At 38.3% G+C, this 23716-nt stretch overlaps 1 protein-coding gene across 2 annotated transcripts in view; it reads right to left on the bottom strand.

Annotated features, from left to right (window-relative positions):
• The window catches only part of dpy19l3 (dpy-19 like C-mannosyltransferase 3), a gene marked incomplete at its 5' end in the record, with an annotated part of 30653 nt that extends 6937 nt beyond the window's left edge, over nucleotides 1-23716 (bottom strand). The window contains 16 exons of one of the 2 annotated variants that reach the window (XM_079451427.1): nucleotides 11053-11135; nucleotides 11444-11500; nucleotides 12099-12210; nucleotides 12597-12719; nucleotides 13265-13423; nucleotides 13703-13776; nucleotides 13958-14059; nucleotides 14914-15045; nucleotides 15132-15266; nucleotides 16501-16624; nucleotides 17030-17175; nucleotides 17295-17416; nucleotides 19045-19135; nucleotides 21683-21810; nucleotides 22238-22368; nucleotides 23422-23716. In XM_079451427.1, the coding sequence (XP_079307553.1) occupies nucleotides 11053-11135; nucleotides 11444-11500; nucleotides 12099-12210; nucleotides 12597-12719; nucleotides 13265-13423; nucleotides 13703-13776; nucleotides 13958-14059; nucleotides 14914-15045; nucleotides 15132-15266; nucleotides 16501-16624; nucleotides 17030-17175; nucleotides 17295-17416; nucleotides 19045-19135; nucleotides 21683-21810; nucleotides 22238-22346 (1697 nt within the window). Of the gene's footprint in view, nucleotides 1-11052; nucleotides 11136-11443; nucleotides 11501-12098; nucleotides 12211-12596; nucleotides 12720-13264; nucleotides 13424-13702; nucleotides 13777-13957; nucleotides 14060-14913; nucleotides 15046-15131; nucleotides 15267-16500; nucleotides 16625-17029; nucleotides 17176-17294; nucleotides 17417-19044; nucleotides 19136-19425; nucleotides 19717-21682; nucleotides 21811-22237; nucleotides 22369-23421 lie in introns of those variants that run through there. The other variant, XM_079451426.1, reaches the window with a different exon arrangement.

The following is a 23716-nucleotide window of genomic DNA, read 5'->3' on the forward strand; positions in this document are numbered from 1 at the left end:
TGCCTCTAAACAGACAATTCATCACAATAATTTAATAGACAAATGTCAGCCAAATTTCCTAATCGAAAAAGCCCTAGACAGAATTTTAATTTTGGGTTGAACTATCCCCTTTAATTACTCGGAACCACCATTTCGTTTTGATTTGTAAATAGAAGTTAATACTGCAGCACAGACGTCATTCTCAAAGGTCGAAAGAAGCTGTTTGTTGGTGTCTGCTCTCTTGAAGGTGACACACAACACGACGATTTCATCTCTGTCCAAACTACAATGCGTTTGATTAAAGATGGCTGTATAGCTGCAGGATGAAATGTTTCATTACAGAGGTGGTCATGGAGGGTCAGCCATGAACACAGACCCTCGCAGGAGAACCTTGCTCCAAGCTCAAGATGAGTTCAATAACTTATGTCCAGTCACTAGGTGCAACCCACAATCCAAAATTAACTCCCCTTCGGCCCGGAGGGGCTAAAATAACACCTGATTCGATCACTTCCCACCTCACGCAGACTCGAACCGACACAAACAGGGACAGAACCAAACACACAGAGACAGTCTCACACGGGGTGACTAAGAGTTATTTTTGATCTGATGCTGACTGAGACAGCAATGAGGCAGCAAAAGAGAGAAGATGGCTACGATTAAAGTGGGCGAAGAATGTGCAAGTATCAGACATCTGATGAGAATGCTTTGAAGAGAAACCAGCAAACACAGTACACAGTGCACCATACACAAACATACATAGTATATTATATAATGGATGTACTGTATGTGTGCATATACTTTGAGCTGGATATAACATCTCTCTCTGTCTCTGATGCTTTTAAACACCCACAAAGCAGATTAAGTTCTCCAATCCCTTGTTCCAGTCTAACAAAGTAGTCTCTACTGCTGGACTTATCAAGTTATCAATGTTAAAAAAGGAACTAAATGTAATTATGTTCCAGCGTCACAAGATATCACGTCAGTCTACAAGCTATTATTTTCTCGTAATTTTGTGACGATTCCAATCTCAAATCTAGAAGATTTAACTGCAAAAGTGAAGAAAAAAAAGTTTCCTATTTTCCAAGGACGACTTTTTTTATGTTGAATATAACTATTTTGTATCGTTTTAGAATTGTTAACTCCAGTTAGCCTTGTCTACACAACACAACAGCATCATTTCTATTAACCAAAGATTTTCGGACCAGACAGACCTTCGACCTCCCTCACAGTGAATCATATTCTGCTCTTAAGGGTCCCCGAGTAATTACTCCATATTGACAAGAGTCTGCATCGGCCTCCAGCAGATTTACATTTAATTTCTGATTTATATTCTCTTATGTAAATGTCAGCTTGTGCTAGTTTGCACCCTGCTGACATTATAAACATTGATTAATGTCATTAACATTCCACAGATAGACGAACACGCCGTGGCCTGCCGAAGCCTCAGACGTACGACCATGCAATAGATCTCCGAAATGCTTTGAGCCTTCACTGAGCTAAATTCAACTTTAGATTGATGCTGATTTATAAATGTTGATAAATCAGTCCGCGTTGGAAGGTTGGCATCTCAAAGGATGACATTTATGATATAGCTGGACATGTCATACGTGTGTCTTGCTATTAGTCATTGAGTCAGCGCATCTGTATCAGGACTTCGGTGTTGGCAGAAAGTTACTTAAGGAAACTGTAGTTCCACTAAGGACAATTCTGTCATTACATATTGTACACCCTCATGTTTTCTTTCTATGTAACAACGATGTGGGTTGAAGCTTTCGAGTTCAAAAAGGAAAGTACCAAGTATAGTACTGTAAACCATGGACGATACAATTTCAGACCCTTTCATGTCTTCTGAACCCATACAGTAACTTTGATGTAAATGATTATTCACTGAAACTCTAGACTTTGATCCATGCGTTCATGAAAGAAGTCTGAATTATTCTCGAGTCAATCCTTTTCAATGTTTCATTGAAACACTGGCTCTAGTTTTCTGTTTGTTTTCTACACAATGCTGTGATGTGCCTAACATAAGAGTCCGTGAGGAATGAAGCCCTCATGTTTTGTTTTCTTTTAAAGTACTTTAATGGTGCTTTTCTGTATGTTTTTTTAAGCTTAAAAGCTTCAGTTCATTCATTGCAAATGGACGGAAGAGAAAGACCAGCACAGCATTCCTTCTTTAGTGTTCCACAGAAGAAAGTCACGTGGGTTCCCAACAAACAACAACAGGCTTTGTGCCCTTTTGTGACCTCTGTCAATTTATGGAAGAATTTTCATTTTTAGCTATACCATTACCATACACAGAGTACATATCTAACTGTGTAAATGATCACAGGCATCAGTGTCTGCTGTCAGTCTGGGTGAGAATGATGAGCGCTCTTCCTTAGTTCCTGTTGAACGCTAGGTTTCCTCACAACAGTCATTTATCATAGGGTCTTGAGTTTGACACATGGATAGGATATTTTGTCAGCATAAATTTACAGAAATTCTATTAGGTCGTAAATTACATCAGTCATGACAATCAGTCAACACATGGATGATGGATAGAGGCAGGTGAAGAAGAAAAACACTTATCATTTTAAAAGTTACCAATAAATGTTTAACACTAGATGTTGTCAGGTTACTTCACGCTCGTATGTGTTCATGTCGCTGGATGAACAATGTTTTAACTAACTAATAATTGAAATCACAAATGGAAAATATTTCACCGATAAATATGTCGTTCAATTTTATTGTGGTCAACAATTCATGTTTTAAAGTGAAAAATGTCTATATAAATTACGTCACTTACATTTCTATGCATTTGGCAGCAGCTTTCATCCATTTTTCTTCTCTCAGTGCATTCATGACCATACACTTTTTATGTCTATTCGTGTTCCCTAGGAATCGAACCCAAACATTTGCTGGTTATGCTAGTAGAGGAACACATCCAACCGATATAGAGGAGTGTTTCAGCCAATGGTGTAATTTTCACCATTAGACGGATGCAATCACACATATAGCTCACATGGCCAACAATAGCCTTCTGATGGCAGAAGAACTGACAATGAGATACCCTGCATTCCACATATACCGACTGGGAGATAAGAATGAATGGGATCTGGAAGATGGTAAAGGGGACAAGAGTTAAAGGCTCACTGATCAGGCAGGAACATGATTTAAATGTCAATGATTGATCTTCTCCAAAGAGAACTGATTTGAGTAAAATGTACTTTCAGTATTGGTTTCAGGAGTAACTTCCTTTAAAGAGATGCATTTGTGGACCAGTTTGCAACCAATGCACTGAAATGTTTTAAATGAGCAATAATTCTGATCCTTATGAGTGCTTGGTCATAATCTCACCCCGATGAACATCACAAATGGCTCACAAATCCCTCCCAGCTGATCCACACATAATGTGGGGTCTAGACTGTCAGTTAGAGTATGATGGCAAAGAAGTCCGATTTGACAAGTTGTCCTCGAAGTGCAAGCCGTGTCCTGCATGCTTTGTGAAAGGGCTGCTAGTGTCAATGGCGATGGGTGATTTGTTTAGAAGACACTGAAATATTATTACGCAGGATATTCCTTTTATAAATTATGCAAAGATGGAAATATTCAAATTAATTTTTATGATCACAGAATAATACTTAAACGGGGATCAGGGAGGGCCTGAATTAGATTTCAGGAAGAAAAGTATTTTGGGACAAGTGAAACTGTTTGTGACACCAAATGTTTTTAGATTAGCAAATAATTCAGATGATTATGTGTCTGGAAGTTCCTGTTAGACTTCACTACAACTATCAAAAGTGGAAATTTATGCAGATTAGAAAATAAGCAATTTTGGTGAAACAAGAAAAACCACAAGTGCGAAATGGTGTCAGCGAACCTTCCAGCAGAGGCGTGCATTTTGGGGTGTGTGTGAATTCCGCTAGAGTTCAAAGAAAGCAACGAGCAGAGCTATCAGCAGTGTTAGTGAGATATCTCCACCGACACGTCTCCGGCAACATCTCCACCGAGACGTCTCCGGCAGCAGTAAAAAGCCACTAATTTGATCAAATTATACTGGAAAAAGAAGGAAAGTGGCTATAGTGACAATTAGTGTGGAAGAGGAAAGGGAAGATGTTGACAACATGACGAAAGAAGGAAAGGAATCGGAAAAAAACTGAAACCAGCAGGAGGAAAATGTGTCTTTGTTCAGATGGGAAACACAAATTACTTGTGCTTGGAGAGGCAGCGAAAGTTTTTCCTTCAGAGAAAACAAAGGACTAATTCATCTTCATTATTTTAAAACAAGGCAACATTCAGGCAACATTCAAAACTACAAAACAAAAGAGGGACAATTAATTACATGGCGGGGAGACGTTCGGGATGATAAGACTGCCAGTGATGTCAAAACCTCAGAACTACAACAAAGAACGTTTTTCCATCTTCAGGACTGATGCAGTCTGATGGAAAGGCCACGGATCAGTCACGATGAGAAGCCACAAACACATGACACTCACCCCACAGTGCTTTCTCAGCTGATACGCAGAGATGCATAGATGCTGTAGACTTGTTTAGTAAATGAGAATGGCTTTCATATGGGTGGTTTGCGCTATGAACTTGACAGTCAATGACTAGTTTCATTTGACTAGTTAAAGGAATAGACTAGTACACCCAAAAATAAAAAATACTTTGATGTAATTTCAAAATAATAATTCATGTTAGTTCATGATGCATTAACTAATGTTACAGTGACTATGTTTGAAAAAAATGTAATAGTAAATGCTGAAATTGACATGAACTAAGATTAATAAATGCTGTAGAAGTATTGTTCAATGTTTGTTAATGTCAGCTAATGCGTTAGCAAATACATTTAGCAAAAAAACAAATAGCACCTTATTGGGAAGTGTTACGGTTTAAAAAATAAAGTATATTTAAGCATATATAAATAAGTATATATAAATAAGTATATACAGATAAGTATATATAAATAAGTATATACAAATACATCAACACATTTATTAGACCTTCTAGTTGTCATAATAAAGAGAAAACACAAATATTTTAGGAGCAAGTCAAAAACTTGTTTGCTGAGAGCGCGTGGTTTGAACGGGAGCTCTGGTCGAGGAAAAACTATTTGAAAATGTGGAATCTGAGGGTGCCGAAAAAAATTTATATTGAGAAAATCGCCTTTAAAGCTGTTCGTCAAGAGGCGCTGAAGCAGGCCGTTGCTATGAAACAGGTTTGTTTTAAAGCTCTCTATTGGCTTACGGCTGTAATGATGTTGTGGAGAGTAGATTAAACCCCGAAAGCAGACATTTTGAGCTTTACATAGATACCAAACATGAGTGGGTAATTCCCAAAGAGCGGGGAGCAGCGAGTGAAGTTTGTAGGCGTGTTTACGGACATTTTATTCACAATTTTGCTGCATTCAGTCACAATTTAGTTTTGATATATTTACTGTAGGAAATTTACAAAATATCTTCCTGGAACTTTACTTAAATTCGAATGATTTTTGGCATAATTTTGACTATTGCTAAAAAATACCTGTGCTGCTTATGACTGGTTATGTGGCGCAGGGTCACACATAGTCTTTATACCCAAATTTAATATGGCACATTCAACTTCTCAGACGTCAGAAATGAATCAAGCATAACATTCAACCTTTAAAACAAAAATTATCTTTTAAGGACATAACTTTAAGTGGGCATCTGAGTAAAAATATAGTGCTTCACAATTTTTTCTGCCTTTCTTGTAAAACTTAAGCTTGTTATTCATGGATTTCCAAATTTTAAGTTTAAGAATAAAAAATGTATAGATACTGGTGGAATAACTAATATAGAAACAAGCAAAATGATTTCGGTCATCACCAGTAGCCTTCCGTTGTTTTAGGGCAGCGTTGGTACAAACCTTACATTGGGTGGTAGTCTAATAAATAGGTTTAGCGCCAAATATCACCAAAATGTGTTATAAATGCCTTCTGAAGTGAAACGATGGGCGTGTGAAAGAAATTGATTCATATTTTGAGCATATATCGTGAAATTGAATCCAAAACATGTACATCTGATTGCTAAATTAAAATTTAAATCTCATTAGTTATGATATTTTATTTAGTCACAAAATGTGTAAGAACCAATCACGAGGCATGCAGTTATGTCACCATATTTGGGTTTTGCTCAATATGCACAAAATATGAAACGTTTTCTATAATTTTGCTTATTACTTTATGTATACAAAGTGATGGATTCTCTTTAACATGAAACAAAACGTCAGTTGTGTTCATCTAAAGAAAGGAAGTCAAACATTTGTGCAAATGAGCCATGAGGGTGTGATGTTAAATTTATGGGTGAACGGTTTCTTTAATGGCACAAACCACCCATGTGAACTCCATCACGATGTCTGACTGTGACAGAATGGCACATGCTCTTGGTTTGAGTGTGTGATAACATTCTCTCTTTTTGCAAGAATTCCCAAGCTTTGTTCTGAAACCCAGCAAGGTGCCAACACAGACAGTATTTTTTTTAAGGCGTCCTAGGTGTGCTGCTGATGCAAAAGCTCCTTTAAAAGATAACAGCATGATTCTTCCACCTTGGAAGACTCAATCTTATAAGTGTTTCTGACTAAATTTAGCCTGTAATTTCTATTCCTTCTTTCTTTGGCAACAAAAACAGTTCCAGAAGAGACCAAGGCATCAACTTTGTGTGTGCTTCACTATTTGCGTGACACACAAATCGTCTTTTTGGTCACTTAAGTCAAGTCAAGTTTATTTATATAGTGCTTTTTAAAATTTTCATTGTTACAAAGCAGCTGTACAGGAAAACATATTGACTTAAGACTTAACATATTCACTTAAGAGTTTCTTTGAGCTGAACTCAAAGATCTAATACTTTTTTCTGTGTACACAAAAGGCCTATTTCTCTCAAAAATTTTTCATAAATCTATGTTAGTGAAGACTTCTGCTTTGCCGAGATAATCCATCAACTTCACACAGCATGATTATTGCACAGGTGTGCCTTAGTCTGGCCACAATAAAAGGCCACTCTAATATGTTCAGTTTTACTGTATTGGGGGGTCCAGAGCATGCCAAACATGCTCAATGGGTGACATGTCGGGTGAGTATGCTGGCCATGCAAGAACTGGGATGTTTTCAGCTTCCAGGAATTGTGTACAGATGCTTGCAACGTGAGGTCCTGCATTATCATGCTGAAACATGAGGTGATCATCGTGGATGAATGGCACAAAGATGGGCCTCAGGATCTTGTCAAGGTAACTAAAATGCCATCAATAAAATGCACCTGTGTTCTTTGTCCATAACATAACTGTGTTTAGTTTGGCTGCCTAGCTGTGCGTGTAACCAGTTTACGTCATCGAAAAAGAACATGGTGGCCTTATCAGGTTAAAATGAGTATTACATTTTGGTTTTCATTTAAGAATTGACAATATTTAATGCGCTAATGACAAATGCTAGTAGTGTAAGGCTATTACAATGCATTAAGCCATACATCTCTCTATACACTGGGTTCCCTTTAAAAAAACATCTCCTTTTGACTTTTTTATAATCTAAAGAACCATTTTTTACCACCAAGAAGCTTTTGTGAAACAGAAGAATGGCATTGAAGAACCTATTGAAGCACCTTTTTTAAGAGTGTACCGAAAAAACAACTAGTACAGTAGTCTAGTGTTTACTTCATTTTTGTGTCAAGTTTCTGCACCGTGTTTACACATTAATGTACATTTACATTTAGCAGACGCTTTTATCCAAAGCGACTTACAGATGAGGAAACATTGGAAGCAATTATAACAACATAGGCAACAAAATACATAAGTGCATCAAACTAGTCCATTAAAGCCTAGCAAAAGTATACAAAGCTAGGTACTTAAATTGAAGTTAAGGAAATTTGGTAAACACTACTAGTTGTTTTTTTACAGTATATTTAGACGACAGCTGCCTATGTCGGCAATGGACACAATGGTAGCTCAGTGGCCTGTATCACGAAGCAGGGTGAACAAACATTGAGTTGACAAAACCAGACAAACCCAACCTGCTTTAGATCAGTTTCAGCTGCAGCACAACGCTTAGTATAAATGTACTATGTCAACTCAGGTTTGATCCAGCGTTTGTGAGGCGCGTGCACCTGAAAGTGACACGTGTGGCAAACAGCCAATCACACGGTGCCATCAGTTTGATTGACTTCTTGCTAGTATCAGCACAATTCACTTTTCTGTTGAAGATGAAGAGACCATTATGAGAAATTAATTGAAACATTTACAATAAACACTGCTGCAGTGAAAGTTTGAAAAGGCAGCTACTGACTATATCAATGCAGAATCACCTGAACTTAAATATTTATATATTCACCTAAGAAATGTTGCCAAGTTACGAAATATACTATGTGTTGCTGAAGCAGAGAAGCTTATTCATGCATTTGTGACCTCAAGACTTGACTACTGTAATGCACTACTTAGTAGTTGTACTGCATCATCAATAAACAAACTACAGTTAGTTCAGAATGCAGCTGCCAGAGTTCTAACCAGGTTCAGAAAATACCATCACATAACCTCAATGTTATCAACCCTTCACTGGCTACCCATTAACTATTGTATTGACTTTAAAGTTCTTTTAATCACTTATAAAGCCTTAAAGGGTTTAGCCCCTACCTACATAACAGAGCTTCTATCACACTACAACCCATCACACTCTCTAAGATCTCAAAACGCAGGACTTCTGATAATACCTAGAATAACTAAATCCACCAAAGGGGGTCGACCTTTCTCATACGTAGCACCTAAACTCTGGAATAGCCTTCCTGATATTATTCAAGGGTCAGACACACTCGCCCAATTTAAATCTAGATTAAAGACGCATCTTTTCAGCCAAACACTCACTTAATGCAACATATGCTAAATAAACCACCAGGAGATGCTGACATTAGATATTATTTAATAGAATAATTGAATTTATTATATAAAACACCATGCAGCGTTACCCTTTTTTGTTTTTTGTTTCGTTTTTCCCATGTAAAGCTGCTTTGGAACAATGCAAATTGTGAAAAGCGCTACACAAATAAAATTGAATTGAATCTCCCTGCATCAGATATAAGTCACATTTCTCAGAGCTGATTGGTCAAGTTTTGGTTTGCGATCTCTAACCCAGAATAAAACTCCGGAGAAAGTTAGCCGTGAGTTTAAGTTACCATGGCGACGGAACGCACTCAAAGCCAACCCACATTCTTGAGGCCGAAAACTCTTAGTAGGCTCAAACTAAACGCGAACTTACCTGGGTCAAAACCCAAACCGGCTTTGTGATACAGGCCACTGGGCTTGAAACCTGTCAATCTACCCTATAAAGCTGTCTTATAAACAAGCCAAAAATAACATTCACCTACTCGCTACAAAATCATACACCGCTTCTAGTTTGTTTCTTTCAGCTCAAGTTAAATCAGGAGATTGCTTGACAGCAGTACTTTCACAGTTCTAGTCATTCACCCTCCCCGCTCCACATTGTGCCACAGTATGTGGTATATTATTCAGTAAGTTCCAATCATGGTTAGACAAGGCCGATACTGCCTCTCTTCTCGGTACACTTGTCATGCCCACCCTCTCTCTCTCTCTCTCTCTCTGTAGATCTACATATAAAACAGTGGAAGAAGCAGGCACACAGCGAAGTGTGAAGTGATCTGCTTAACTCTTTCATCTGATGGTTAATTAGCGCATGGAAGCGGCTTAATGCCACACCGCCAGCCAAGGGAACTCAAACACTAATCCCTGACTTAAATCACATTTTCTTCAGAGAGATCACCTGTGTCATTGCATTCCAAACCTCTAAGTCTTTCTCACACCCTCACACAGCCGCATAAACTCAGGAGTGGGCAAGACAACTCTGAGGAAGGCTTATTTCCAAGTGAGACTGGTGGCATTGATGAAACTCTCGGTTGCCTAATGTCTTATTCATGAAGACCATCTCGAGCCGGCCCACTTCCAGAAACGGGTACCTGCTGCCTTACTTCTGCAAATCTGATAGAATGAATAGAGCAATCACTGCGGCTTTGTATTTATGTCCTTACGAGATTGCAGAGAAAAGAGTGAGGAAAGTGGAAAAGAGATTTTCCTCATCAGTCTGATCCAAGGGTTGGCAACCGTTTTGACATGAAGTACCATAAACACCCCCAAAAACTATATGTATAAGTACCATCAAAGTTTAATGTCACTTAACAGAAATGTTTCTCATGATCTGAAGGTATGTGCTTGCTTAAAATTTGTTAAGACTAAAATATAATTGTGCCATTTAGTAAGTGAAAAATAAAAAGGTAAAGCGGTAAGCCAAGTAAAAGAACAAGCCATGTTTTTTTTCCAATAGTAAAATTAGTGTTAATCAATATTTTACTCTTATTTTATATATTTTTTATTTTTTCATAATAATAATAATAATCAGGAAGTGACAGACTATTTTTAAACGCTATTATATAGGCTTCTGTGTATACACACACACACAAAGCTATCGCTACATAGTCATTCCCAGGACACACCGAACAAGAATACATTATGCAAATCGCCACCTCATTGTTTTTGTTTTTACCGTTTACCGCATAATTTGCTTGAGGTTGTCATGTTTGTTGCTCCTTTTGAATTGTGTGTCATGTGGTGTTAACTTCGAGTGCATCTCTTCCTAATGATGTGATTTTGAATGTCACCATCGTGTCGCGCATGTGGAATGTTAAGGACCGTGTAGGCTTGGCTTGAAAATCTTGATGCGTTATTATATGCGTGTTGCAATATGTCATTCCCTCATTATGCAGAGATGCTCATTTCAGAACGTTGCTTGCGGACACATCTCCTCATTTATGCAAAGTTTTATTGTGAAAGCCAAATGCAGAACAACTACACTGCCGTGCAGTTTGGAGCGTTTGGCTTCCCATTCGGTTCATAAATGACTGTGCATGATGACTAAGGATGAGATTTGCCATGCAAAGGATTTCAACATTTCTAAAATGAACTATTAAATAAAATATAATATTAATTTCCTTCCTTCTCAATGATTGCCTCCTCTGCCGAAGTTTGCCGACCCCTGATTGTTGTTTTGTAGCATGCAGGTGGGAGGGAATATTACAGCTGTTTTACCTAATCCAGTCCATTAGCTCGACAGTGTCTGGGTCGTAAAACTCTCTGAGCTCAGAAACCTCCTCCCTCAGTCTGGGCCAAAACTGTCAAGAGTGAGACGAGAGAGTGAGACGCAGCCATCTGACTACTGTAATGAAAATGACTCACAATAATGATCAACAAAAAGTCCAATAAACACTAACATGCGGGCCTACACAAACGGATATCTGCTATCACCACTACGTTAACAGGAAAAAATGCATGTTGTAATCAAAACTCTCCCAAATAGCTCACACGGCGGGATGCAAATTCTGTTTGGATTTGTGCATGATTGTTTGTGAAGAACTGCCACCCAGGCAGCTTAGCAAAATATGCAAATAGGTACGTGATGGCGTGGTTGCAGATGTCTTACCTTGTAATAAAGGAACGCGAGAATTACAATTGGAACGGAGTACCTGATCAGTCTCATCTACGGAAAGAGATAACATAAACGGATAAATAACAACATATTGCAAATGGGAAGAAGCAGGATGCAATTTTTGCCGTTCTGGGGCTGTGACTACACTGCCACCTAGTGGTGAAACACAATTGTGACCGTGTTAACATCAGCACACTAATGTAGATGAACAAGGCCATGCCTGACTGAAACTCAATATCCATTAAAAATATTGAGCATTATTGCTTTCGCATAACACTTGCACAGTGAGGGGTGCCATCCATCATTGTTTTGTGGTCTTCTATAATTATGTATTGGATTCTTTTTCAGTTATACACACTCGTGTCTCTTGTCATTACGTATTTTTGAGTATACGGAGTGTGGGTTTGGGTGTGTGTGTGTGTAGGTACTGGTTTGGCTATAGACGTCTATGAGGGTCAAATTTCTTTATGTCACAAATGCAGTTGGAAATATAAGAAAATCAAAAATAACATTTGAAGTGGTTCTCGATATTTGAAAGGCTCACAACTTGGCCAAATCTAATAATGTCACTTGGTGCAGGGTTAAGTAAATGTCATCATTTTCAATGAAAGCCACGATATACAATCTTAGTGTGTGTAAAATGTCTCACCGTGGTTTTAGTGTTGCAATGGAGGACTCTCAGATACAACGTCCAAACCTCCTTACCACACACCCCAAAGGCAGCAAATGCACACATGTGGCCTGTCCACAAATATTTCATTCTGCCAGAAAGAATAAATAAATTGATAAATTGTACATTCTTATGTTACCATGCAGTTCAGACAACATTCATCTGCAAAAGCATTAAATAGCATTCGTTTTCAACTCTATTGTGATGCAGAAGTGGTATCGCGATATTCTGCCATAATTCACTCATCATTCAAATGTTGACTGGACTGACGACTTGGGATATGGACTAATAAGATGAAGGAGATTCAGAAGCGACGTGAAGGACAGGAAATGAGATGGATGACAGTGAAATTGAGACGCGTGGTAGCGGCAGCAACAGGGAAAGAATTTACAGACAGCATGTGATTGAAACAAAAAGCGAAAATATCCACACGAAGGAAGAGGGATACATGGCAAGAGCACAACACAACTTGTTTACCTCATAGTTGAAGAGGCAAGCAGGCCAAAGAAAATGGTGTGCAATAAATTGTAAGCGATGTCTGGCCTCATCCTAAAGGTCTTTTCCTCGTTCTCCCCGCTCATTTGGCCTGAACCACTCGAGCTGGAATGAAGAATTAGAAATAAAAAAATAGGAAAAAGACATCCATGCATAAAACATAAAGGGGAGCCAAGATCACTGACGCTATTCTGAGATTTTTGTTATGCACAGAAAGGTTAATGGTCTGATTTGTGTGTGCGGTCCCCCTCTGGGTGTTTGTGGGACCACGTAATTCTGATAAGAGAAATGAAGGGAAAACAAAAGAAAAGGACCACAGCAGCCCTAAAGCATCAGCTAATCTGCTTAGAACTGAACATAATAATACATATTCAGAAGCTCTAATGGGAAAAATATATCTTGAGTCCAATTATTATGTATTAAGACTAATAACTCAAATTATAAGTAGCATTATAAGCTGTAGCATCAAGGCGCTCATGAAACTACGTTCATTGCTCTAGCGGTCATTTCTCATCCCGTTCTAATTACAAAATGATCATTATGAGCATATTTAGCACTCTATTCTTCTAAATTCCCAGAAACACAAAGGCTTGCCTTGTTAGACTGTAAAATACAGCACTGCAAATAAGTTTTTCCCAAAGAAAAAGTACCTGAGATTAGAAAGAGCCACCAGCAGAAAGAGAATGAAGAGCGCACTGAGGGTGCACAGATACGGATACAACATAACTGTGCCAGCCAAGCGCTCAAATGTATCCAATGGCAACAAGCCAAAGGCTTCCTCACACAAATAGAGACTGGCATCAAAGTCTCTGAAAAAGAGAGAGAGCGTGAAGAATACATTATACAGATTATTGGGGGCAACAATTCATCTGATCGTCTGAAATTGCCCCCACTATATCTAGTGGATGATCAGATTATATTGCGTGCCAGATGTTATTTTTTCCACTAGAGCTGGATCCGTTTAATCACAGAGGATTAATGGCTCGCTCGAGTCTCCGTGTGGATCTTACTTCTGAATAAGACATCACAAAAAGGCCTTTGACTCATGATAAAGGCTTAAATCCAGTGCGAGATGGAACTCGACTCACCTTGTAGCCCCAAAGCCAAGCTTCACCTTTATGAACTTAAATATGTGCTCGTCCGACTTCAGCTGAAGTATTCTCTGTGAAATAAGATTGAGAGAGTGAAGGACAAGGTCATTCATATATGTGGGTAGGTAGTAAGAAAGAGAATGAGAATGGAGACTGGAAGGTAAAGCTAATGTCTCTGAAGGACCATGTAGAGAAGTTCTATCACATAATTTATGGCAGGGCAGAAGATGTAGAACAAGATTCATGGCTCACCTTGGCTGAATAATTGATGAGGAAAGTTAATGTGAAGACTAGGAGTGTGTGAAGAGACAGCTTTCCAATTCGTGTAACAAAGCCACCGGTTTTAAGCCCGGTCTGAAAGCCATACAAAGTAGGTATTAATAAATAAACCAAATCAATGTTCAGGGCTAGGTTTCCCGAAACCTTCATATCACTACATTGTTCTTAAGAATATATTGCTACCACTCTTATGGTATAACTTAAGAATAACTTAGCGCTAAGAAGGTTCCAGGAAACCCAGCACTGAAAGTTTTTGACAGGGCTTTAAAAGTTAACGTGATGACAGGGAAACAAAAGCGATGCTTCATATAATTACAGTTCTACAGTTTTCACTGGGCTTTTCTTTGTGCCTTAAAAACAAATCACTTCACTTGGCGGCCATCTTGGCAACCCCACTAGGCAGCACTTTACAGTCAAGGCAATGCAAAGGCACGTCCCATCTACTTGAATTATGTTAGACCAGAATATACCATCCTGTTGTCAAGATGTTTCAGTAGTAAATGTCAAATCAGCTATAAAACTGAACAAACAAGTGTATCATAAAATCCGTTTCTTCAGCGTTCTTCAACCCACTCTAGATTTAAGAAACAGAAGATGCTTGTATAAAAAATTGGCTTTTTTATCTGAAAGGCAGAATTTCTATTCCTACGGGAGCAATATTGAGCACTGCGAGCGCTCCATATATCAAAATCAGCTAGGAAAGAGCAGATTCACAAAAGCAACTGCCACAGAAACAACTGCTGAATGTTGTTCTAACATCCGATGGAACATTATAGTGACATATTGCAGAAAATAAAGTTACATATTGAAAATGTGATGCAAATAATGTTCTTAATTTCAGATTTCTTCATTACAGTCTATCCATTTCATCCAAATACAAGATAATGGACTTCTGTTATCTGTGAAGTCATTTGGAAGTAGACACTGACCTGAAAGTGTCTGATGAAGAGTGCTGACACAATGAAACTGAGCACCAGAGAGCCCAGAATCATAGAATTACAGAACTGCAGCAACCACACTAATAACAGACTCAACACCTGGATCAGGTACAGATACATCGCCTAAAGAGATAGAGAATTCAATATCAAACCTTACTCCAACTCTAAATACGTAAGACCTACAGTATGATTGTGTGTCTGTATGTTACCTGCTCCGCTGTGAAGAAGTCCAGGCAGTCCAGAGTAAATATTATAAGGGCCTGCACCAGCAGGATAAACTGATTGAACTGCCACGTCAAACAGAAGCAGAAGGTTGCGACGAACACCAGCCATAGCACCACCCTCTGCGGTCGAGAACACACACGTGTTATTCAGTGCCTACTGTCCAGACACCCAAACATTCAAAAACATTCAAGGTTTCTATTCTCAGAACTCCTACAATGAGATTTGTCCTGTGAAGAAGTATATGTCAGGAAAGCTATTATACTCTACTGAGAACACATACTGAGCGAGAACAAATATGTGCTCAGCAGAGTAAATATTTCACACATACACTGGCAATTGCTAACCACTGTTTCATATTTCATAAAAGTTTCACTAACAGCAGCAAACAGTGATATATGTTTCTCGAACTTTACCGCCACATGCTCCCACACCGAACAGTTTTCACAAGGCATTTGTCAGTGTTTTGCCAAGTGAGTGATCAAAAATGATGAACCCAAGTTATTACAAAGGACTGTATGTTACTAAAAGCTGAATAATGTCCTATTCTTTTAACTGAAAAAATCATCAAACTCAAGTTTGGTTTTTCCCAACATTTGTTTTTCTTTGAGCATCCCGACCAATTCTAATATAACAATATTAAACCAATAGCACATAGGGTGCGAGTATCAGATTTTTTACGATCCAAACAAAATCTATTTATAATTATTTTCTTATAATTGAAAACCTTTTCTTTATGTTTTTCAAAGGTATAGTTCATTCTCTAACCCTCTTGTCATACCGAACCTGTATAACGTTCTCCTGCAGAACAACCATATTTCAAAGAAAGTTCACCTTCAAAATAAAACTTCTGCCATCATTTACTGACGCTGTCGTCATTTTACACATGTGGGACATAGTTTTTTCGGTAAAACACACAAGATGATATTTTGAAAATATGTTGGAAACCAAAAACCGTTGGTCCCCGTTGACTTCTATTGTATGGACACAAAACCAATGCAAGTAAATACCGATCAACGGTTTTCTGTTACCAATGCTCTTCAAAATATCTTCTTTTGTGTTCTACAGAGGAAAGAATGTTATACAGGTTTGAAATGACAAGAGGGTAAGTAGGCTAAATGATGACAGAATTTACATTTTCAAGGTGAACGATTTCTTTAAAGAATGTTGGTAGCCAGATAACATTGGCCCTGATATTCATTCTACGGACACAAAACCACAGAGACATTTGTCAAAATATCTTCTTTTGTGGTCATATACAGGTTCTGAATGACATTGTCAAATTTTTTAGGGCAAACTATCCCTTTAAACCAAATAGGCTATTAAAGAGACATCATCTATCAGAAAGAGAATTACCTGGTGAATAGGTTTTAGTTGTGGTCTTAAGTAGCATGTTATTGCTGCTACCTGGAGAGCCAAGAAAGGTATAGACCAATTCTCCCTCAGAGAGATGGTAAACTCCACTCGAGTGGTGTCTACTCTGCATACAAACCATAAAAAAGTAAACACAATTAAACACTGAAAACAGGCATACAATGTCAGAAAAATAAATAAATAGGAATGTCACCAAAAGTGGGATGCGTTTCAAATATTTAAAGGGAGTTCTGACTGTGGTAGCTCCAGGGGCAACATCCCGTAAATTAGCCTGCGTGTCGCATTGCATAAAAGAGCCCTCTAAATGACAAATTACATTTCAGTGCTGACTTTGAGATATTAAATGTATATTTTGGAGAAAGGTATCAGCTTTCACACTTATCTGAATCCAGATGCTTACAGAATAACAATAAGCGCTCACATTTGTTGTTTTACCTCTGGGAGGATGAGCTGCAAAGGTTATATGTGTGCCTGTGAGAATTTGATCGTAATCTCTCTATGTGCACAATACCTGTTGAGAATGTACCACACTCCAGTGAGAGCTCCGGCCAGCCAGGAGTTAGTGAGTAACCAGCTCGTGATAAAGAGAGCAATGACATACACAGTCTGCAAAGCAAACACTGTGTAGATGTAGAAATAAATTGGCTCCAAGTAGGCCTGCAAAACAAACGTGTACCGGAGCGTACACGCAGGACAAACATAAATATGATTCTTTGGAAGCCCAGGAGAATCTATATCGAATCTTTCCTACAAAGAGAATACAAACGACTGAATACCTGGATGTGCAATATTCTGTATAAAACGCTAAGGACCACTTCTTGGTAGATATTCATACGCTGAAGGATGTTTATAGTCCTCTTGGACTCAGTAGTGTTGTCATGCATAAGCTCATAAAGACCTGGGAATACAAACAAAAATATTGGTAAACTCAAACTTTGCAGAACTGTATTTGTTTGGGAAACTTTGCGAGTGAATATAAACCAGTACCCATTCCAACATAGAGACATACATGTATAGCTAATATGCACGGCTATTTTTTTGATAGCAAGCTAACCTTAAATCTACATCTTAGAAGTGTATTTAAAAAAAATTATAATATTGAAATACTCCAAAGAACGGCATTATCTGTGCTTGGAAAAGCGTGTAGACCGACGGGACATTCAGCTTTTTAGAGGAATTTATTTGAAATAAAAATCAAAGGGACTCCACTCCAGCAAGTCACAAAACGTGCTGAAAAGGAATGTTTCCTTTTAGTATGAACTGCAAATATATATATATATATATATATATATATATATATATTCAAGTACAATGGGTTCCATAAAACGGAAAATCCATGAACCACAGGTATAAATGTCTAAAGCCCACATTTCTCATTTTAGAATAATCAGCTTCTTCCTAATGCAAATTGAAATTGTGGTATAAACTTAATAAACCATTGCACTTAATGTAGACGTTAATAACAATTACAACAAGAGGTTTTGTAAGGGGGGAAAAAAGCACTGTTACTCCTAAACCAGCATAACATGAAGTAATACGCAGAACTGAATGAAATATATTGAACGATTTTGCCATTGAGGCTCACTCAGTGAAGCTGCTAAACAGACAATTACTGGTAAATGAAAATAGACATTTTGTGTAAACTTGGATAATAAAGACCTTAATAGGCTTAATAATGCAGGTTTTAAAGGGTTTGGATGTTGCAAATATAGGTCAAAAATTGATTAATACACATCAAACTTCATAGCATCGCAGATCTGCCTTAACAGTTGCCGTATAGATTTACAGTAATCGATTTCCATGATTGCGGAGTAGAAAAGCAATGCACTATAGTAATGTACTATAGTACAAAGGTTGAAATGTAATCACGTTTAGTGAACAGCTTTTGGCATCACTGAGGCTTTTACCATTTCAGACTCAATGGGTAGTGACCTAATTGGGATGTTTTTCAGCATAGGAACACAAAAGAAATCTATCCCAAATGGGGCTGTTAAGGGAATTAGTCTCCCCAAGACCACTTAGAGCAAAGTTGTGCATTTCCTGACTTGCCTCTATTTTTGAGACCAGTCATCCTGACATAGTTACGCAATAAAACATTCCTTTTATACTACTCGTATTACATAAGCGATAACAGAAACCAGACACGCAGGTTCAGCAAACTTGTCATTACTAAATGGACTGAGCTAAAAAAAAAAATGTTTATTTAATGATAGTGTGTTGTTAAAATAAATAGTTAAATATTTATTTTCTACATAAAGAAAAGAAACGTGAATTAAAATACCCCAGTTACCCAAAAATAAAAATGATGTCATCATTTACTCATCCTCTTGTCATTTCAAACTTGTATGACTTTCTATCGCAGGCAGAACTCAAAATAATTTTTTGAAGACAAGAGAGATAGTAAATGATGCCAGAATGTTCATTTTGGGGTGAACTGACACTTAAATTCATTGTTAGAAGAGATTTGAGGGCACAAGTGTGATTGTTTAACAAATAAATCTGTCTTGTGATGGTAAATCTCTATACCTTGCTGTATTGAAGGGGCCTTCAACATCTGTTTGTAGTAAGAGTAATAAAGGCCACATTCTGTCCGGAAGGAGATTTCACGCTCGACTTCCTACCATGCAAAAGAAGTTAAGATTTAGTAAATGTGAAGTATGATAAGCAATGCAATAGCTAAAAATGGTGTTAAAATATAAAAAAAAATCCATATGACAAATAAATCTTTTTTCATTCAGACTTTTTCATTAGCGTTTGAGAAGAAAAAATGTCGTATAACAAACAAGATTTGGACAAAGAATGACCAGACAGAGACTGCGTATCCCGATTACAAAGAGACAAGCATTCACTTAATGTTTCTAAGCAACAGCAGAGACAAAACAGAAGACAGATCCGGGACCTGCTTACCTTTAGGTGTGAAAACCACAGCAGATTCTCGTGTATGGAATAAACACACCATGCATGAAACAGCCCAATAACCCCTGCCAACAGCAAACCCGCTGCTATGACAACAGCCAGCGAACAGCTTTGCACCGGAATGTGACACCATGAAAGCTTTAGGCACCTCTGAGTGTTCCCCTGCCCACTCTTATAATCCTGTAGATTGACTTTGGCCCCAACGTTACCCATAGGCAGTCTGTTCTGGGAGGTCGGTGTGTTATCATCCAGATTGCTGTTCCTCCCACGACGAACTCTCATTCTCAAGTATTATTGAGCTCTGTCTATCCTAGGAGTCCCTCTCTGCCTCTGTCCGTAAGCTCCCGTTTTTGTTTATGACTCTTTTCCAGAGTCACTTGGCCCAAAACTTTCGAGCGTACGTATTATAACAATAAAACAGAACCTCATGAGGTCATTCTAAGCTCAGTCTGCACCGAACAGCAATCTGCCAGAGGAACATTTCACATGTGATCGGAGAGAAAGGGGCTGAGACAGGAAGGAAGGCATGTGGGCCGCACAACTGGGGACCTCTTGGTAGTCAGGGTAAAAAAAATATTTTAAAAAAGAGGGAAAAAAGGAACACGCACTTGGAACATAATTTAGATGGTTAAGCGCATTTGTGAAAACAATTTGACTGTACACTATGACGAAAGTGTGGTTCTCGAACTGTCCTGGTCGTGACTTAACACACAATGAATTTAGAAGCTGCAGTGGCAGCTGTCTCCTGCTGTGTCCCAGAAGAGACACATACAATCTTCAAAAGCCTTTGGTCAAAAAGTCTGGCAATATTTGAACATCAGTGATGAAACTGACTGTAAGACCAACTCCTGCTGAAAACATTTACAAAATCTGTGTGATATTTTCTGCCGGTTCCCGGAACACTCTACAGGCAAAGTGCCCAAGTTTCTAATGGAGGATCTCTATAGAAACATTTGAATAGGTACTAAACCAACCTTTCATACAAGCAATTCTTATGTTTTATTTTATGTTCAAATAAATGATATTTTCCTAGTTTTTTTTACTAGTCCTGGAGACATTTTTCAGCTGAAAAATTAAATACATGGAGTATAAAAACGTGTGATCATCCAATCTCTGCGATTGACTTTACAAAAGCAAGTGTTCAGATAAAAGTTGACTCGTGCACACTATTAAACACCAGCTAGAGTGCATGTGTTTCCCGTTTTCCACTGCGGTTGCTCTATGACTTCATTTTAAACCTGAGATAACCTGAGATAAAATGCAAAACACTATAAAAAACAGATTCAAACAGAACTGTGTGAATGTGTGGGCAAAAATAGTATTCTGCACTTAACTTACTTAAAATTAATTTCATTGCATCGGATACAAATGATTCAACCAAGTTGCATCTTAAGGCAAATGACGCTACCGAATTTCCTCAGAATTGACTTTAAAAGTGAACCTAAGACCAGATGGTTCAAATATTTCAAAGTACCTTTGGTGTCCCAGCACAGGGACCACAGATGTTCTTCATCACGTTAACTATGAAGATATTTAACTAAGTTTGACAATCAAAAAGTGTTCAAATACAGTTTTTGTAAGATTTTATTCATCGTTTTATAATATTATGTAAACCAAACAAACATACTGTCTTTGTTTGACATAAACACCACTTGGTTTGATGTTGCTCCCTCACACTAAAGAAAACACATTGACATGTAGAAGCCTCATCCAAAATATACTCAAATAAAATATCCCATAAAAGAAGCAGCACTAAATGAACAAAAGGCTTTGTCACATTGCATACCTGCATAAAAAGAAATAGATCTATTACAAAACCTACAGCTGATTGGAAATGTGCTTAAACTTCCCATGATCCGTTTCAGTTTAATAAGGAATCTGGGACACAAGATGATGTATTCAACTGAACATGACATAACCTTTTAGGCAATGCGGATTTCTTCTGTTTTAGCTCTGGAACTCATAACAAGATCTACAGCCCAAACTCTGGCTAACTGTTTATGTGAGTGTTATGCCAAAGCGGGGGAGGAAAATAATCATTCAGCGCATATGGAAAAGTATTCTTTTACAGAAGGAAATGTGTGTGAGACGTCCACATAAGAACAACCGGTAAAATGTAACAACACATTACAAATCTAGTGCTGTTTTTTATATTATGCATGTGGCCTTAGAACACTCGAAAGACATTTGGAAAGAAAGGCTGTTTTTCACATCGCTACTCATGTACCGAAACATAAGTGTATTTTACCTTTATATTGGAGAACCACAGGTCATTTTCATGAAGCGTAGCCACATAGATGCAGCACAGCAAGCCCAGGCTTACTCCCACTATTGAGCCAACGATTAGACACAATAATGTCCACCATGAGAAACCACCTGGAGGGAATGACAGCAGTATTACAAGCTAAAAAAGAGAAGAGAGTCCACAATTCCATTTATATTATACTTGCCTACTAGACCACAGTTTCAAAAATATTGGTCAATAGAGCAGTCCACCTGTGCTAAAATCCAAAATATATCAACAACCACGATTTGAAACACATGTGCACTGTTGATCTGAACAGATGTAATTCAGCATTCATGGCCGTAGATGTGTGGGTAAGATGGTTGGCCAGTGGTAATTCTGGATATTACTTTTTTGTACTATAATAGACAGTTAAGTTAAATGATGTTTAGAAAGCTATATAAATAAACGGTAGGCCTGCATATAAACATTGGCATTGATTGAAATGATCTCTCTGCATCTTTAATTTCTGGCTTCTCTATTGTTCGGGCTTGACCTACAATTTGAAACAGCACTGACCTGTTGTAAGCCTCTCTTTCGATCCAGCTATACATTCCGGCGTTAGGTTCTGAATGCTGGGGCCCGGGTCCTTCCCTTTGCCGCCCTTTCTTTGTCTGACAGCAGTCATGCTGGAAAACAGCCTTCAAGTTCTGGAAAAAGATATTGTGAGCTTGTTTAAAAAGAATGACAGATGTGCTTGATACACTGCATTAGCATTACAATATATTGCAGAAATCAATAGAAATAACCACACTGAATGTTAAAATTCAATTCAATGTACTAAGAATAAATAGGGATTTTAGATCTTTTACTAATATACAATGATTACAGTATCTAACATTTATTTCATGTAGAATCCATCACATACCAGTAGACACCAATAGAGCCTCCATTAAAACGAGTACAATTCTCATTATAACCATTACAATCCATTAAATGTCCAGTTGTTTGGCCAGGATTCTTTTGTTTTCTCAGCAGGGTAGTGTGTGCTATGCGCAGTATATATTTAATATAATAATTAATAAACTAAAATTGTCTGTGCAGAAAGAATAAATAATAGCATATGATCCTTAGTATGTACTATATGAAGGGCTCAATGAATAATAATTCATCCAATCACACACATTTACAAAGCAGGCGTTTTAGGTAGATTATTCCGTCTACATAAAGAAACAATACAACACACTATCTGCCCGTTCCTGTCCACATGTGTGCAATGCAATGGACGTGTAACTCGAACAACAAGCAATGAAACAGAATGATTCAATCAAGTCCGCTTCTCTTGCGCTACTGACAAACACTTCCGAGGGACACACCACAGATCTATAACCGTTATCCGGGAAATCCTACAGCTAACGGTGTCAATGTATCTCCGTTCATGTATCAGACACTTCCACGACCTGCGCGCAAAATCAACAGTTCACGTGTCCGGTTTATTACAGCAACATTGTAACAAACGCACCAGACGCTCATTTAACCATCCAAAACAAACAAAGCGTCACACCGCGCTAATCTCGTTCGTTCGTTCGTTCATTCATTGGCAGGCCTGTGTTTCGCAGCGGCGTTTCATGCTCACAGCTCAACAACAAAGTCAGGAGATCTCAGATCGCATCAGCCGCTCATCTCGCTCCCCTGTTGGAGACAGACAGACAGCTGATGCTTGCTTTCCTCCACTAAAACAATGCAGATTAATAATCACTAACCCATGCGCGTCTCCGTTGAATGAAGCTCGTAGTTCCTTATCGGATGTCCTGTGGCTCCTCCTCCTCACGGACATCACTCGCCTTCAGTCCCCGAGCGGTGCATGGTAATACTCACCATCGTATAATCAACACGAATGTATCAGAAATTGGTCTTTTAGTGATCGCCGTGTTACATTTTTTCTGTAAATTTACGATTCGCCGCAGCGTAAAGAAAAGGGAGCGATTCCATCCGCCCGGAGAAGCTCTCTCTCTCACCGTCTCGTTACCTGTTGAATACTTGCCACGGCCGGGACAC

The sequence above is a fragment of the Barbatula barbatula genome (genome assembly GCF_947034865.1).
Source record: "Barbatula barbatula genome assembly, chromosome: 1".
NCBI classification, from domain to species: Eukaryota; Metazoa; Chordata; class Actinopteri; order Cypriniformes; family Nemacheilidae; genus Barbatula; species Barbatula barbatula.